Here is a 15,959-nt window from a genome sequence, read left to right as displayed (position 1 = left end):
TGTGTGCCGATGACTAATTTAGACTTGAATTTTTTATTAACGGATACATAGTGAACTTTTATAATATTGACGCGGTACGCAATATGATTAAGCCGTACAATCGGCTTTTCTCTTCCCCAAGAAAAATATGTGAAGTCGCACTCGATCATAGCGAAGCGCCAATGAGCTGAAAGCATCCGTGATACAAACGACTCCTATCACACTCACGCACACATGTTCCTGATGCTTTTTCCAGTATTCAGGTGCGCAATACTTCGGTCACCACGAGTCTGTGTTGGGTTGGGACTTGGAACACGGAAATCTTTGCCGTAGTAGATCTACTAGTACCGGTATACAATTCCAGCTTATTGTTTTCTGATATGGCTGATATGATTATTGAGTCTATTTTCCAGGCTATTTTCGGCAAATTTAGAATGGGTTCTATTTCCAAAACGTAAAAAAAGATTGAAAGATAAATAGACGGTATACCGGTGCAATTCCAATTTACTGTTTTTTAAAAACCGCTTAACTTATTAGAAAGAGGAGTGCAGAATGAGTGAACTATTTTTAATTAAAAAAAGCCTAAATGATAGATAGATTTAAAATGAATAGGTTTATTTTGGAAACTCCACAATACACCAATACACACAAATTAAAAATGAAGAATTCTGGAGAGCGAGCAAAACCTCTAAAAGGTTGAAACTTGAAAAATATCATGTCTGCATGTGCCCACTCACCAGCATGCACACACAAAAAAACAGAAGAACAAGTCTTTAGCCAGAAATCAACCAATAAAAATACTTGATTGATTGTATTAAACTTTTGGGCTGTTATACTTTTAAAACACAATTGAGCAAATGCATTGAGAGTTTAGTGAACCACCCGCTGTTACTCAACTTAAATTAATATGTGTATGCGTAAGTTGTAACTAACTTAACTTCATGCAGTTCTTAGATTCATATTTTGTCAGTATTGTGAAAGTTGCAATATATTTCCTTGTATGGCACTATGGGCCGGGCCCTTCACATAGTAGCAAATTTAGGTTTTTTCAAGCCGTTGGGATCTAATGAGAACTCTTTTATTTTGTCATGTATCTTGGGGTTTTTCTTTTCATTAAAGGATATATAGGCCTATATACATTTTTGTTCCATTCCTGCATTCAGTGCTCTCACATTATTTTTTTGTTACAATGTTTATCTCGCTATACTCTACATCGAGACATATATTTTAACCTGTCGATCAACCCTAAACATGCATTAATAATCAATTTTTACAGGTCCTTTTCAAGCTCTTTACTATCAGGACTATCAACCGTGTAGCTGGAAGCAGGCCAAATACACACCACATGCCAAAAGAAGGCAAACAAAAAAGCAAGAGAAAGCACAAACAAGAAATGGAGACTAAATCAGATAGGAATGACATATCGGTAGATAAAGACATGGATGAAAACACTGAAAGCAAGGAAATACAGGAATGTCCAAATCTTAGCAACACACCTAAGAATATAATTGAGGAAACAAATACACCCACTGAAACAGAACCAGAAAAACAGTTTCAATTTCATGAAATGGGATTAGACAATAGACTTCTCAAAGCCATTGCTAGTCTCAAATGGCCACATCCTACTTTAGTACAGGAAAAAGCAATCCCTCTTGCATTAAATGGTAAGGATATACTGACGAAGGCTCGTACTGGTTCTGGAAAGACAGCAGCTTATGCAATTCCTATAATTCAATCGATATTAGGTGAAAGTGACGCAGACATGCCGGCCAGTACAAAAGCTTTGGTTTTGATTCCCTCAAAAGAACTATCAGAACAAGTCGCTGAAATGTTCAACGAGCTTATATGCTGTTGCATGGATTCCATTACCTGCTTAAATTTGTCAGAAAAGGATGTGAATGGCTCAAGTTCGGTTTTGAATATAAATGCAGATGTTCTCATTGGCACTCCGGGTCGTATTCTTGCTCAAGTTGCAGCAGGGAAATTAAATATTTCTACCATCTCATGGCTGGTGATTGACGAGGCCGATTTGGTATTATCATTTGGATATGAGGATGATATTCATAAGCTTGTTAAATTTTTGCCAAATTCATATCAGACTTTCGTAACCTCTGCTACCTTTTCTGATGATCTCAGCTCTTTGAAAAATTTAGTGCTTAAAAACCCAGTAACTTTGCAATTGCATGAATCATCTCTTCCACAAAGTGATCGCCTCACTCAATATCACGTTATTTGCGAGTCGGAGGATGACAAGTATCTCCTTTTGTATGCTTTATTGAAGTTAAGACTGATGAGAGGAAAGACCATCATATTTGTGAACTCTGTATCAAGATGTTACAGACTTAAGCTGTTTCTTGAACAGTTTTCGATATTCTGTTGCATCCTAAATTCTGAACTCCCTGTCAAATCAAGATGTCATACTGTTGATCAATTCAATAAAGATCTTTATGACTACATCATAGCCGCAGATGAAAACCACTTAATGCCTAGCGATGAAAGTCACGTCCCGACTGGAAAAAAGAAACGACAAAAGAAGTCTAATGAGTTTAGTGTTTCCAGAGGTGTAGACTTTCAGAGGGTTGCTAATGTACTGAATTTTGATTTCCCGGAAAGTGTACAAGCGTATATTCATAGAGTTGGCAGAACTGCAAGAGGGTTTTCTACAGGAACAGCATTATCCTTTGTGACCGGAGATGAAATAGATTTACTTAAAAATGCACAAAATGAAGTTGGGGAAGGTTGTATGCGTCCATATCAATTTGCGATGAAAGAAATTGAAGGGTTCAGATATCGTTGTCGTGATGCCATGAGAATTGTTACAAAGCAGGCCATAAAAGATGCGAGATTACGTGAACTAAGAACAGAGTTGTTGAACTCTGAAAAATTGCAGGCTTATTTTGAAGAAAACCCACGAGATCTTCAAATTTTGCGACACAATACAGCTTTGAGGCCATCCAAAGTAAAGCCTCACATGAAGCATGTTCCAGAGTACTTGAGTATGTTTATTAATATTTTTTATATTCTTCAGGTTCTCAGCACTCTCGGTGTGTGATGTTCTTGAAAATTTAACATACAATTTGAAAAAAATTATTATATATGAATTGAACATGTCAAATTCGGCAAATTCAGTCAAATTTTCACAAAAATTGGCACAAATACTGTACTGTTTAGATTTTGTATATCTCCTGTCTGTACCAATCGTAAACTCACAATGGATGAGATGTGGAATACCTAATTAATAATTCTGTTCTTATTTAGTTCCAGAAACCCTAAAAGGAATTGCAACAAATAAATCAAGAAAGCGGACATTCAAGGGCAAAAGCAGACTAAATCCTAAATACAAGAAGAGGCAGGAAGACCCACTAAAAAGTTTCAAATTTGTTAAATCTAAAGGCGATTAATGTAAATAAAACTGCCATTAAATTATTTATACTAGTTCGTTGAACATATAGAGGTTTTTACCCTGATTACCCAATGTGTTCTGTTTTGAAAGAGCGTTCCTCGGATACTGCTTGTGAAAATAAATATCAATCAATGGGCTTGTCGCAGTATTGGTCAGACATGATAACTTCTCTATATTCTTGGCACCCAAATTCCCTGTTTAACCTTTCAAATAAATAAGCTTTAAAAAGTGTGCCGGTGCTTTTTTATATAAGGGTTTACTGGAAGCAAGGCATCTTGCCTTGATAGAAAAACACTAGCCAGTACGGAGGAGAGTTGAAGGCTAATCTAGCAAGAACAAACAAAATTTTTGGTGGTTGATGTAAGATAAGTAAAGCTGTATTACATTGATGAGAGAGAATAATCAACTCTTTTGGGTTTGGACAGTGTTTCCCGTACTATGTATCTATTACGAGTTTGGGACTGTTCGTGTTAGCCAAGTGAATATACCCCTGCTCATTGGTTTCACTCCATTTACACAACTTGATGTAAAATAGGCGAACAAAATTAGTTATCTCGATGTTGGTACACATGCATACTTTGGAGCACCGTGTTTCCAGTACACCCAAACTCTTTCGTATTCTCTAGGTTTAGCTTTTTTTTCTGCTCATTTTTATTCAAGCCTACCCAGTTCCTATCCGACTTGCGGTCTTTCTTTCGATGTGACGAACTACTGACAAAATTAGAAATTCTTTCCGGCTCATTACAGCAATCGACACTTGAGTTCACACAGCTCTCATTTCACTTAGAATTGAGAGAGGAAGTTGTGAGGTTAACCAATATGGGGTGCATTATGAAGCAGTTGCTGATATTACCTAGCCGAGCAAAGAAAATGTTACATGGAGCAAAGATTTATTCTGAACTATAAAACTAAACATAGGGTCTATCATGGATCTTTAACGTTTGTAATTTTGACGTCTTTTCTGATGAAAATCTCTTTGTTGGTTGGTTCATAGAAATCAATATTTCCCACTTTGTTTTCAAGAAATTTGTCAACTTCTGGGTAGCGCTTATATAGGAATCTGTTAAGAGAATCTGTATTTTTCAAATACTCCCTGCCCTCTTCATAATTTTCTGTGAACACTTTGTAATGCTCTTTTCGATCATCAACAACCTGAAAAACGAGTCATTTTTTACTTTATGCACTTGATAAAGTAAAATCTTATCTCACTTTTTGAATACCAGCCCTCAATATTTTTTTTGGCAAATCGAAACCCAAGACAAAACTTACATGCTTTAGCAGTAGAGCGCCAATACCAAATTGAACTGTGAGAGAAACCGGGTGCAATCTGGGTTTTAATTCCTGGTCTCCAATGCGTTGTCCATACTTCTTCGCGTATTCACTAATACCACGTCTGTTTGCATGAAAAATTTGCTGCAGCTGCAAGATGCCTGGAAAAATGTCAAAAAAACTGATGTGTGAACATGAAGTTTATCGCCCCATTAATTTTCCTGCAAATTTCACAGACAGTCTGAAATTTTCCCCATAACTTTACAGAAATATACTTCATCCAAGGTTTGATAATACACGTATGTACATTGAAACAGGAATAACAGAATTGCAGCATTTGGAAGCTACAATGATCTACATGGTTGGAAGAATTTGGCACATTTTGAGGAAATATTGTCGAAGATGTATCTATTATAATTCGATTTCAAATTATGTTTTTTATATATATCAATATCATAGTGACCAAACAAACGATCCAACCGATGATAAAAATCAAATCCCATGACACAATCTTTTCTGAAGATGTTTTACTCCAACTGCAGATCTGTGTGCAGTTTCTCTCCATTACCGGTACCGCTTCTATTTCATTATTTTTTGACAACTTCTTGGCAAAAATTGCAATATGAACCCTTTAAAATTTTTTATTACATATTGTAAACTTTCATGGATTTCATGAAAAGGTACCGGTAACTTAGCTCTGTACCGGTAGGTGGTGACTGGTGAGTCTGTGTTAGATTGATCCATTGAACACTAGTTATATTGCATTTAATAATAATAATCTTTATTTTGATTTCCCCAAAAAAACACACATAACAAATAATGAACACATAAAACAAACACACAGAATAATGGGAAATCGGGAAAACAGGCAAAACCTCGAGTAGGGTTTAAAACACGTATAAATACATGTGCCTGTTCACCCATGATATTACACTCACAAACATATTACAAAAAAAAAGATAAAAACACGAACGTGTTATCGTTCCAACGTTCGGGCGTCTAACTTGTGTTACAAACAAAATGCGGGTGCGTAGGTTTTAATTTAAAACTGTTTACGTCGAAACGGACATGATTCGGGCTGTGTTTATTAAATTGGCGTAAACAAGTGCGAACTAGTGAGTTAGATAAAAGCAGTGTCAGAATGAGTAATAAATAAATCGAAATGTCTTTTGGTTGATTTCCTCTTTGTAAATAAAATCCGACGTTGTGATGTGCTGTAGTGTGCTAGGTGCAATGTTTCATAGAAAATGCCTGTCCATCTCTTTTTCCTTAGTTCTTTGCGAAGCAAATATGTAAAATTGGAATCTTGGGTAGCCCGTACAGCAATGCCAAAGTAGTCTATTATTTCGTTATCCATCATTTAGAATGTTGATTGTTTCTAATTTTTGTATTCCATTTGTTTCCACTAACCAAGTTGTTATCTTCGGCGCTATTACTTTTTGTTTAGTTTTCAATTCTAGTATTTCACCTGTTTACCCTTCCATGCCTCTAGCTGAGACTTAAAACGAAGTCCACGACTAGATTCAATTCAATCATTCTAATTGGCAACGTCCTAATTTTTTCTCCATGTAATACGGGCATGTCCTCCAAATTATTTTGTGCACTAGATTTTCATGACCGTAATTCATCTAACATCCTTCAGTCCCACTCACCGAGGAAACCGGTTCCGGTACCTACTAAACTCGACATGTATTATTTTTAAATCAATTTTCATCCTATTTATGTATTTAGGTACTACAATATAATACCTTTACGTAAGATTCCCATCCTGGCGTTCTTACTCCAAGCTCACGTCGTGGTATGCCAGGAAGGTAATGATTGCCTAAACTAGAGCCTTCACGATGACCTTTTAAGCCAGGTAAATTTAATAAACAGTTTCAGCACGAAGCCACCCATTTTTCGGAAATTAAACCCGCCAAGCATCGTATTTTGATTTTACATCTGGTTGGGACAAGAGAGAGAGAGAGAGGGAGATTTATCTCACAAATAATTTCAGCACTTTGAAACATTTGAAGCAACAGACACAAAAAATATTAATTGGTCAACATTATTTGTGATGGCCAGTATACAAGACCGGTTAGACCAACGAGGCTCCTGACCTTTGCTGTATATAAGAAATCAGTCAGATAAAGCATTGGCGATGAAATATGGATAAAATTAGAGATACAATGTATATGTGAGTAGGGATGGGCAATATAGAATACCGAATCCGGAGGATTCGAATCCCAAAGTATTCGAATCCAACGGGATCCGATAACAGGATTCGGTTTCCGCCTCTCTGGCGCCAAGCGTCAATTTTTGTATTTTGGGTTTCTAATTTATCAATTATAGACGAGCGTTTTTCTCGCGTGGAAATCTCTCTCGTTTAATTAAACTTGCGTCTGCTCGCAAAGAACCCGTAAATCGGTAAACATCAAACACTGTAATTTCAATCGGCATATTCAGGACAAGAAGTCGGTAATATAACCTCACGGCGAGGACTCGTTATTGCACCATTTTTGCGTTTTCCTTCTTTGCTATCCAGCTAGCGTTATTTGTGCCGACTTATTGGTGATATTCCGATAATCTGAATGCAACAATATTTAATTGTTTACCGACGTGCCTTGCCTCATTTTAAATTAAATGATTTTTCGCGACCTACGAGTTTTCCCAAAAAAATGATGCACGTAAACCAAAAGCCAGGCGTTAAATGTTATAACATTACTCGCCATTAATTTAGATCAAATATTATTTACGAATAATTTTATTATACCATTTTCCGAAATACAAAGTTATATCGCAAAACGCGAACAACTCTCACATTTAAATTTCACTCTCAAAAGATTACATATTTTTCGGTCCGTTTCTATCGTTCAAGATAGACGCACGTTTAATCGAGTGTCTGTAGTATTTTAGTCGCCGATAAATTTTGAAAAAAGTTGCCGCATCTGGCGAAGATAGTGAAGTATTGAATTTGAGTAGGGCTAAGTCTGGGTAGATAATGATTAATGATAACATTTCTATCGTTCAAGATAGACGCACGTTCGATTGAGTGTCTGTTGTATTTTAGTCGCCGATAAATTTTGAAAAAAGTTGCCGCATCTGGCTGAGATAGTGACGTATTGAATTTGAGTAGGGCTAAGTCTGGGTAGATAATGATTAATGATAACATTTCTATCGTTCAAGATAGATGCACGTTTGATTGGAAGTCTGTAGTATTTTAGTCGCCAATGAATTTTGAAAAAAGTTGCCGCATTTGGCGAAGATAGTGACGAATTGAATTTGAGTAAGGCCAAGTTTGGATAAATAATGATATGTAACGATAACCATAGAAAAATGAGTTCGTCTTCAGATGTTATTACCTAATAACGAAGTACGAAATCGCGTTTACGGGAACTTGGTTTTACGCGTTGCTCTCACAGAATAAAAGGTTGATTTTAATTGATAGTGGTTAAATTTAATATTTTACAACGGCGCATAGGTTGCAGTGGCCACACGCTGGTTCTCAGCGGGTTTGTTTTAGTATACTCGGCAGACTTACATTAATAATGATTTAACGCCGTTTCACGTCTATTTTGTATTTAACCGCTTACTATTAAAGTGTGTAAAGCGTGTCTTAATTTAGCATATCAGTATTTATTAGTATTTAGGGATTACATACCTTTGGAACAATTGAAGGCAAAAAATATTGTAATATTCCTAAATTTTATTGTCCTGGGAACTGCCTGTTTAGTATCAAATGAAATCCAATGTTCAGGACATTTCCAAATAGATAATACATTTATAGTTTTTACCATCTAAATCCAGCAATGTAGAAATTCCCACTATTTGAATAAGTATGAAAATAGAATAGGATTCGGTATTCTGGATTCGATTCAACTATTCTAGAATATTCTAGAATAGTAAATTATTCTACATTGCCCATCCCTATATGTGAGAGTCGGAAATTTAATATTCTAAAGTTAATAATGCTAGTCGTGGTGTTGATAGGTCACATGAAGTTTTTGAGTGTGGACAAATCCATAGAATCAGAACAAATATCAAGATTAGTTTTATTTATTATAGTTTCTGTAATTAAATATTCACTGGACATGTTTCGGACTCAAATACTTCTGGAGCTCCAAAAGTAACAATGAGGCAATCAGATTATCACAGATTCGGCAATAATTAAAATATAGAAATATCATTAACAATGGCTTTTAAAGTCGAACAATAATAATTATCACATTGATGACAGAGCAGTAATTTGTGTAAAAAACAAAGAGAAATTATACACATACATGTAGTATGTGAATCAAAATGGCGTACACCGGAACGTAGTATGTGTACCAGGTTAGGTTTAGGACATAATTTTATTCTAATTTTAGTTCTATTACGAGTTCGGTGACTAGCCAAGTGACTCCCGTAGTATTTGTATTTGAAATTTTGGCCTAACACAGTGTTTCTTAACCTTTGCGAGCCTGTCGCACCCCTGCGCTATTCCACAAACCCCCGTCGAACACCATCGTATTGAACGGCTAAAACTAAAGCGTAGTTAGAACGATATGAGGGGAAGCCAACTGTGCTCAAGGTTACGAAAAGGATCACTGTGGTGTAATTTAAAACATTAGTTCAACCTTTTTTAAGCGACTCAAATTTGAAGGAAAATAAATTTTGTAAAATCTAGCGACCTGATTATATGCTCAAATACTAAACGGCGTGCAGTCTTTCGATGAAATAGCTGAAATACTTATTGTTTTGTCACACTGGTGTTGGCGGAAGTGGATGCTTTTTAATGTTGAGTGGGTAAAATGGCCAAAAACTCTCGAAATCCGAAAGATGCTATGTCGCCTCAAAAACGTTAGTAGCCAATTATTCAAACTGCATTGGAATGCGGGTAAAAGCTATCGTCTATCGTTTTTACAGAGATAGAGATATCATAGACAACTTATGCAAAACTGTGCAATAAATTTTTTATCACTTTTATACTTTTAGGGGGTCGCGAGGTATGCGTAAACCACCAAAGCAAAGTGACTATAATAAGAGTGGAGTCACCTAATTCAATGATGAATATCGGACGCCATTTTGGGTCCGACAAATCCCGAAACGCGACACCTCTGTTTGTTTTAGCTTCGTCAGTCTGCTAATCAGGTTTTGTTCGTCAATTTGTTTGGAGCTTGTTACTGTTTTATATTTTATCCAGGTAACATTAGCATTTTTCTTTTGCTATTTGCCTAGTGGAACAATACTGGTATCATGCAGAGTAAGAGTGGAGTCACCTAATTCAATGATGCATATCGGACGCCATTTTGGGTCCGACAAATTGCGGAAACGCGGCAACCTCTGTATGTTCTAGCTTCGTCAGTCTGCTAGTCAGATTTCGTTCGTCAATTTATTTGTAGCTTGTTGCTGTTTTATATTTTATCCAGGTAACATTAGCATTTTTCTTTTGTTATTTGCCTAGTGGAACAATACTGGTATCATGCGGTTTCGTGAAAGTTGCGATAGTTATCTATCTTATTTTCCCGTGTGAGTTATGCAACTTTAAAATCCTCATATTTCTCGAACCTTATATTATATTAAGACAATCTAGGAGACTTATTATAATTATGAGATGGAGATAAAATGTCGCGATTAACGTACAGAAATCGGCAAAATTGAAAAGCGTGAAATTTTTTTGAAAAGTCTTTGAATTAAATAACAAAAACTTCGATTCGTCCTTGTTTTAACTTGGACCTTGTTTCGAATGGTATCATTAGATTGAATTTATCCTGTATCAGTAAAATTTTGTAAGCTATTTTATTCAATGTTCTCCAATTCTTCACGTGTCCGCTGCGCGAACTTGTATTAAACAACGACGTTCCCTAATTACTTCGTTACGCAGCACCGTTTCGCAATTACGTTGCAAGGTAGCAACTCTGCGTTTTTTAAGAAAAACACATATCGCTTTCCCTCGCAAGTGTGAAACGTCATTAACCTAAAGCAGGGATCTCCAACACATTTTTCAGACATACACAAAACTTGCGAATCTTCATTGAAATCAAGCTTTGCCATAAATGAGATGATTACAAAATAGTCGCGTTCTTTCGTTGAATGAAGCTTTATTAAAGGATGTATGTTGGAGGCATGTGACGTAACAGCAGCATCATTTTTGTTTCAACAATTAAAGTTAAAAAATTAGCCTTTTGCTTACGACAAACAGACGAGCGTTTGCGTGCTGTCTTAATACTAGCAAACCAAAGCAAAATAAGGCCAACATCGAGTCTTCTTTCATCGCTACAAAACGGTGCCAAATATCCAGAACAAGTAAATGAATATGTTTCATGTCTTGTTTTGTGGAAGATTCCAGTATAATTTCAACAAATATATTCAGATTCCTTTTGGTATTTTTTTTTGTATCAATATTGTACCAAATTTGTTGGTTTGTGGCCCGCGTCGCCGATAAGTTTCATAAAGTGGCCTGTGACGTATTTTGAGTTGGAGACCCTTGATTCAAAACAAAAAAGCAGGTAATACTTGAACTGGTATTGTGATACCTGTTCACACCATGCCGAACGTTTAAAGCCTGCGTTTTGCATTAAACCTTCCAGAAGCTGATGAAATGTCCGAATTTTCTCGGGACAATTCTTGTTTTAACGAGCTGTTGCAACAGTTGCTCCAAAAATTATCGAATACAAACGGTCTCTTGGCTAGCCCATTGTGCGGCCTAATGAATTTCATCGAAGTGTACAAGTTGTACATTATAACGTACAAATTTTGAAGACCAATCGCCGCGTCTGGTGTTACAGCACCTATCAACTTTGCATTGCGTCGGGAAATGTAAAATATTCACTAGGTGATCTAGGGACGCCATCACGTCTTCCACGTTCTCATTGATAAAACTTGATTGTAATTGTAATGATATCAAACAATGAAAAATTAGCCCTGATGTTTGCGGCGGAACCCTATAAAGACGCGGGGTTCAATTTTTTTGATTTGGCCATTTAGTTACGTCCCATAATCAGATACCAAATGTATATATCAAGGTCCTTGTTTTTCAGGAATTATTATCTATATTTAATCAATCGTTACCACAATCATTCCTTAACACTGTTTTTCGGTCTTACACACATGGTAAAAATTTGAAAATTGATAGTTTTACCCAATATTTATACCACCCATCAAAAAAGCAATCGTATTTTTGCGCGGAGTATAAACTATATATCGCGCCAATATCAATGCCTTTAATAATATACATATGTTTGCCAGTTACTTTTGTGACAGATGAAGTTGACTGCTTGAAATATAATTTCCCATCTTTCAAAATGTTATAACCGACATTGTGAAACGTTTCCTTAATATAAGGTTAAATATTCACGCAAAAGAGGTGACAAATAAAATGATTGAAAAACAGTATGCTAGTAAAACTGCAGCAAGAGCTCCAGTCAAATAGATAATATATTATTTTATACACTCCAGATTATTGGACACGTAGTGGACATAACGATCGTTTCAATATTATGTTGTTGTTGTTCTTGTTCTTGTTATCCTTGTTGTTGTTGTTCTTTGACACGTTTTTAAAAAGTCGCTTTTCTCTTCGAATACTGGACCAATTGCTTTGAAATTTTCGGTAGTTGAAGATAAAATTTTTCTCCAGAAGGCTATTACTTTTTTTTTCGCTATGACGTCATCAAAATTATTGCCATTGGGTGGCGCTACGTGTCCATATATTTGAGCATAGCTCTCTTGTTAGATGTTGGATCAGATTATTAGATGGGTTTGATATCGACGCTGGCAATCTCAAAACTGCAGCATTCAACCAAAACAATAAAGGTAACTAACCTACAATGATATTGTCACAGTCTATACCGGATACTGGGTGAATTAATAAATGTTATTCGTGCTTCAGACCAAAAACTTGACGTAATAGCTATTCAATAAAGCAATCTCACACTGAAGTATAATCCTATAGCATATCCTACTTTATTATTTATTATAAAAGATAATATATATATCTCTTGTTGAAATACCAGTGCAACCTCAAAATGGAGCAGAAGCTCGGTTGTCACTTTCGGAAACCGTAAGTTAGTCAACGTATACTTTCCATCTGATATTGAAATATCACAATACGCTTTTTTAATCAATTGCCATGACAAACACGTTCACGTGGGAATTTCTGTCCCACTAGAATAAATTTATTTCATTAGGCCTACAGAATAAATACTAGGAACTAGGTCATTATTGGATTTAACGATAGCATCTCCTGATATTGCCCAAACATGTAATACGATTGTGACCTACGAATTGATGGGAAGTGACCACGTAATAGGCAAACTTATTACAATATATATAGCACAAGTGAGTGACAAACGTAATAACATAAAATCATGGCGACTAGACGAAGCAAACTGGGATAAATTCTAGGAATTATGTAGAACACGCATCAATGAAAATATGGTCAAATGCGATATAAATTTATTCTAGCAGCAAGTATAGATCAATAACACGATAAAAATTCCATACAAAAATGTAATTCCAAGGTGGAATGCTGATTGCGACAAAGCTATACGAATAAGAAAAGCGGCTCTCCTTAAAATGAAAACGAAGATATGAATAAAGAATAATAATATTAAAAGCAAAAAAGGCAAAGCTGGCATAATTACTGTAGCTCAATGAAAAAGGATGAAAAACTCTGCAATCAATCAATCTTTTATTTGTCAACACAAAAAACAAGCATATGGAAAACTGTTACAACAAACGAAATATACTGATCATGTTAATTGTGTGACTGGAGTCGCGAGGGACCTATGAAGGTCTTCAAGCACCGACACCTAGCTGATGCAGGTGGGACACAACTACTGAATTCCAGTAGTTGCGGCAGTATACATAATTGAGGCTACTGTGCAGATTATTTAACAAAATAAATATATAACAATCACGAGAGAATGCACTGAAGAGAGTAAATGAGAGGACAACACGAAAAAATAAAGAAAAACTCAAAGAGAAGGCAAATTTGGCAAATGTAAAACTAAGAACCATGGAAAACGAACAATACGCACAAAATATTTCTAACAAATACAATTTTGAAAGCTTATATACAAACAAAAAATAAAATGCAATGTATGGAAATAGTTAAGCGCCTCACTAAAAGTAAGGCATACAATACTCAACCAACAAAACAATGGTATAGTAGCAATAGAAGATTCCGATTTAAGACAGAAGTTCTTGGGGGTTCGTTTTCGGCGGCCAGTAGTAATAAAAACTACACCCCAACATTTCTTCAAAGAAAAATCGCATACGAACCCTTACATGACGTGACATTCTTCAAGACTATCCTCAAATTGATTAAAAGTTTTAAACCAAAAGCTCCAGGACTGGACAAAATTGCTCAAACTAATCAATTTTAAACAAAGGAAGTATTCCAGATGCATGAAAGCGCTCTATTGCAATTCCGGTTCTTGAATCCAAAAAATATGAAGACAACCGTCGTTTTGAACTAGCATTTTATGCAAGGTATTGAAAAGAATGATAGATCGACGGCGGTTTATCGAAAAAAAAAATGGAATCTTATATAGAGAACCAATGACACCAATGACATTAAACAACATGATAGGCAACTCTGACGTCACTCCATAAGACTACAGGCGAAAGATTGTATTTCATGATACGCTCCAATGCACATATTTCTCGTCGCCTTTCGCGACCGTTTTCCGCTCGCTTTTGCTGCTCGGCGTCTTTTTTCCGTGTAGTACCTGCCTTTTTGCGCCTGTAACGAAAGAAAATAATCTTTATATCTAAGAAGTTTTGCTCACTTGGAAAGCTGGAATGGCAGACAAGTTGTAAAGAGCAATTCTGGACATCATAGACGATTTTTTTATCAGAGAGGATTAGAAACGCGATAGCGGAAGGATTTGAGTGGAACATTTTGCAGATATTGACAAAATTCAAAGTTAGTAATTTTTATGTTTGCGCTTAAATATTGAAATTTCATTCAAAGAGGGTGTCATACAAAACAGCAAAAATGTTTTTACTTCTCTTAACGGTTCTGTGATACAATTCCATAACACAAAGTTTGCCCCTATCGAACTTGCTTTTGTAGGTGAATTTATTAGACATATTACATATTCAGTTAATCGTAGGTAACATTGCTGGTACATAATGCATCGTAGATAGGTTTGTTTACATTTAGGAATTTAGCTCATAGCCCACTAATCAATATTATCTTCTATGCAGGAGGTTGCAGGGCTGAATTCAACTTGCACCATTACCGATCACCTGACGATGCTCATTTAGTTTGGCTCGAGCAAGTCTTCTTGAAATGCTTGTGTGGATGGAAACTACCTATATCTTTTGTCTTCCTCCGATTTTAGACAAATTTATTCTGAGGGATTTCGCATATAATTCTCATTGATTGTTGGCTGTCCATAATTCCTATTAATTGTGAATTCTGATTATAACAAAGAGTTCAAAATTGTTTTTACCTAATTTACTGGCACCTTTTTCTTGTCCATACTCCAAGCAGAGGTAATAAACAAGACAATACATTTATGTCATCTTGAAGCAAAATATGCACACTAATTAATAGTTTGACACATTGAGATAATACATCATGACAGAAAATACAAGTTAAAGATATGTATGACCATCACATGGTAATTAGAATTGAAAAATTAAGAGGGGCTGTGGAGTATGAAAAGTTCAAGACAAAGAAAAGAACAAATGTTCATAGCTCATAAACTCTCAATTTTGCCTCCATTGCTTTGTGAAGCCCAATATATTTCGAGTGGCTGAATTGGTTTACCTTTATGATAGCAACAATTTTGTATTTAATATAGCGAGATTTTTTTCAATTTCATTGAAGTGATAATATTTCGCGAAGCAATGCTTGAATCTTTTAGAACAGATCAGTCGTGTCAAACTCACGGGTTTTCGAGAGCCGCATTGCATTTTGAAAATTGTAAAAAGGGCCGCAAACAGTTTTTGATAATGTATACTTGAAAGATATTTTTAAGATAGTTTTAGTTTGTGACATATATTGTGATGCAACTGAACAGTTGGATTAAGTTTTATTATTTTCTTCAATTTCAAATGCAATTACATATTAATATTTGCATTCCACTATTATTGCAATATTTGCAAGTTACTGTATTCATTATAAAAAATCATAAAATTCTATGTACAACCATCAAAATCATTTTTGAACAAGCTTTGGATAAGGAAAGAATAATACATACACTAAAAATGATTTAATCTAAATATATGAACCTAATATTAACTAAAATACTACAGTATAAACTTAATGTTTTTTAATTACATTTGTCCTGACGTTTGGCATAATTTTTTATGTCACCAGCATACTCAGGCCAGACGG

General features: G+C 35.5%; 2 protein-coding genes and 1 long non-coding RNA gene across 3 annotated transcripts; 2 read left to right on the top strand and 1 right to left on the bottom strand.

Annotated features, from left to right (window-relative positions):
- The first annotated feature begins 253 nt into the window (after positions 1-253).
- On the top strand, positions 254-3,613 carry LOC120335704 (putative ATP-dependent RNA helicase DDX56). Its single transcript, XM_039403287.2, has 3 exons — positions 254-329; positions 1,256-2,975; positions 3,238-3,613. The coding sequence occupies exons 2-3, from the start codon at positions 1,325-1,327 to the stop codon at positions 3,378-3,380; spliced, it is 1,794 nt and encodes a 597-aa protein (XP_039259221.2). The 5' UTR covers positions 254-329; positions 1,256-1,324; the 3' UTR covers positions 3,381-3,613.
- A 642-nt stretch (positions 3,614-4,255) lies between these two features.
- LOC120335711 (uncharacterized) lies at positions 4,256-6,558 on the bottom strand. The gene is made up of 3 exons (XM_039403301.2): positions 6,400-6,558; positions 4,652-4,812; positions 4,256-4,534 (listed from the first exon to the last, which is right to left on the bottom strand). The coding sequence occupies exons 1-3, from the start codon at positions 6,416-6,418 to the stop codon at positions 4,307-4,309; spliced, it is 408 nt and encodes a 135-aa protein (XP_039259235.1). The 5' UTR covers positions 6,419-6,558; the 3' UTR covers positions 4,256-4,306.
- A 7,623-nt stretch (positions 6,559-14,181) lies between these two features.
- On the top strand, positions 14,182-15,250 carry LOC144429772 (uncharacterized). Its single transcript, XR_013479072.1, has 2 exons — positions 14,182-14,537; positions 14,822-15,250. It is a non-coding gene; the product is annotated as an uncharacterized LOC144429772 (long non-coding RNA).
- Positions 15,251-15,959: the final 709 nt, after the last annotated feature.

Source organism: Styela clava, chromosome 11 (genome assembly GCF_964204865.1).
Source record: "Styela clava chromosome 11, kaStyClav1.hap1.2, whole genome shotgun sequence".
NCBI lineage: Eukaryota > Metazoa > Chordata > Ascidiacea > Stolidobranchia > Styelidae > Styela > Styela clava.
The sequence above is the reverse complement of the archived record's forward strand: the minus strand, read 5'-3'. Positions and strand labels throughout refer to the sequence as shown.

Bases quoted from the DNA above. Each gene is read 5' to 3' on its own strand.
- LOC120335711 (XM_039403301.2), bottom strand. The intron at 4,535-4,651 runs GTAAGTTTTGTC...CTCGTTTTTCAG, and splicing joins GCGCTCTACTGCTAAAGCAT to GTTGTTGATGATCGAAAAGA.
- LOC120335704 (XM_039403287.2), top strand. From the start codon at position 1,325: ATGCCAAAAGAAGGCAAACAAAAAAGCAAGAGAAAGCACAAACAAGAA. The intron at 2,976-3,237 runs GTATGTTTATTA...GTTCTTATTTAG, and splicing joins GCATGTTCCAGAGTACTTGA to TTCCAGAAACCCTAAAAGGA.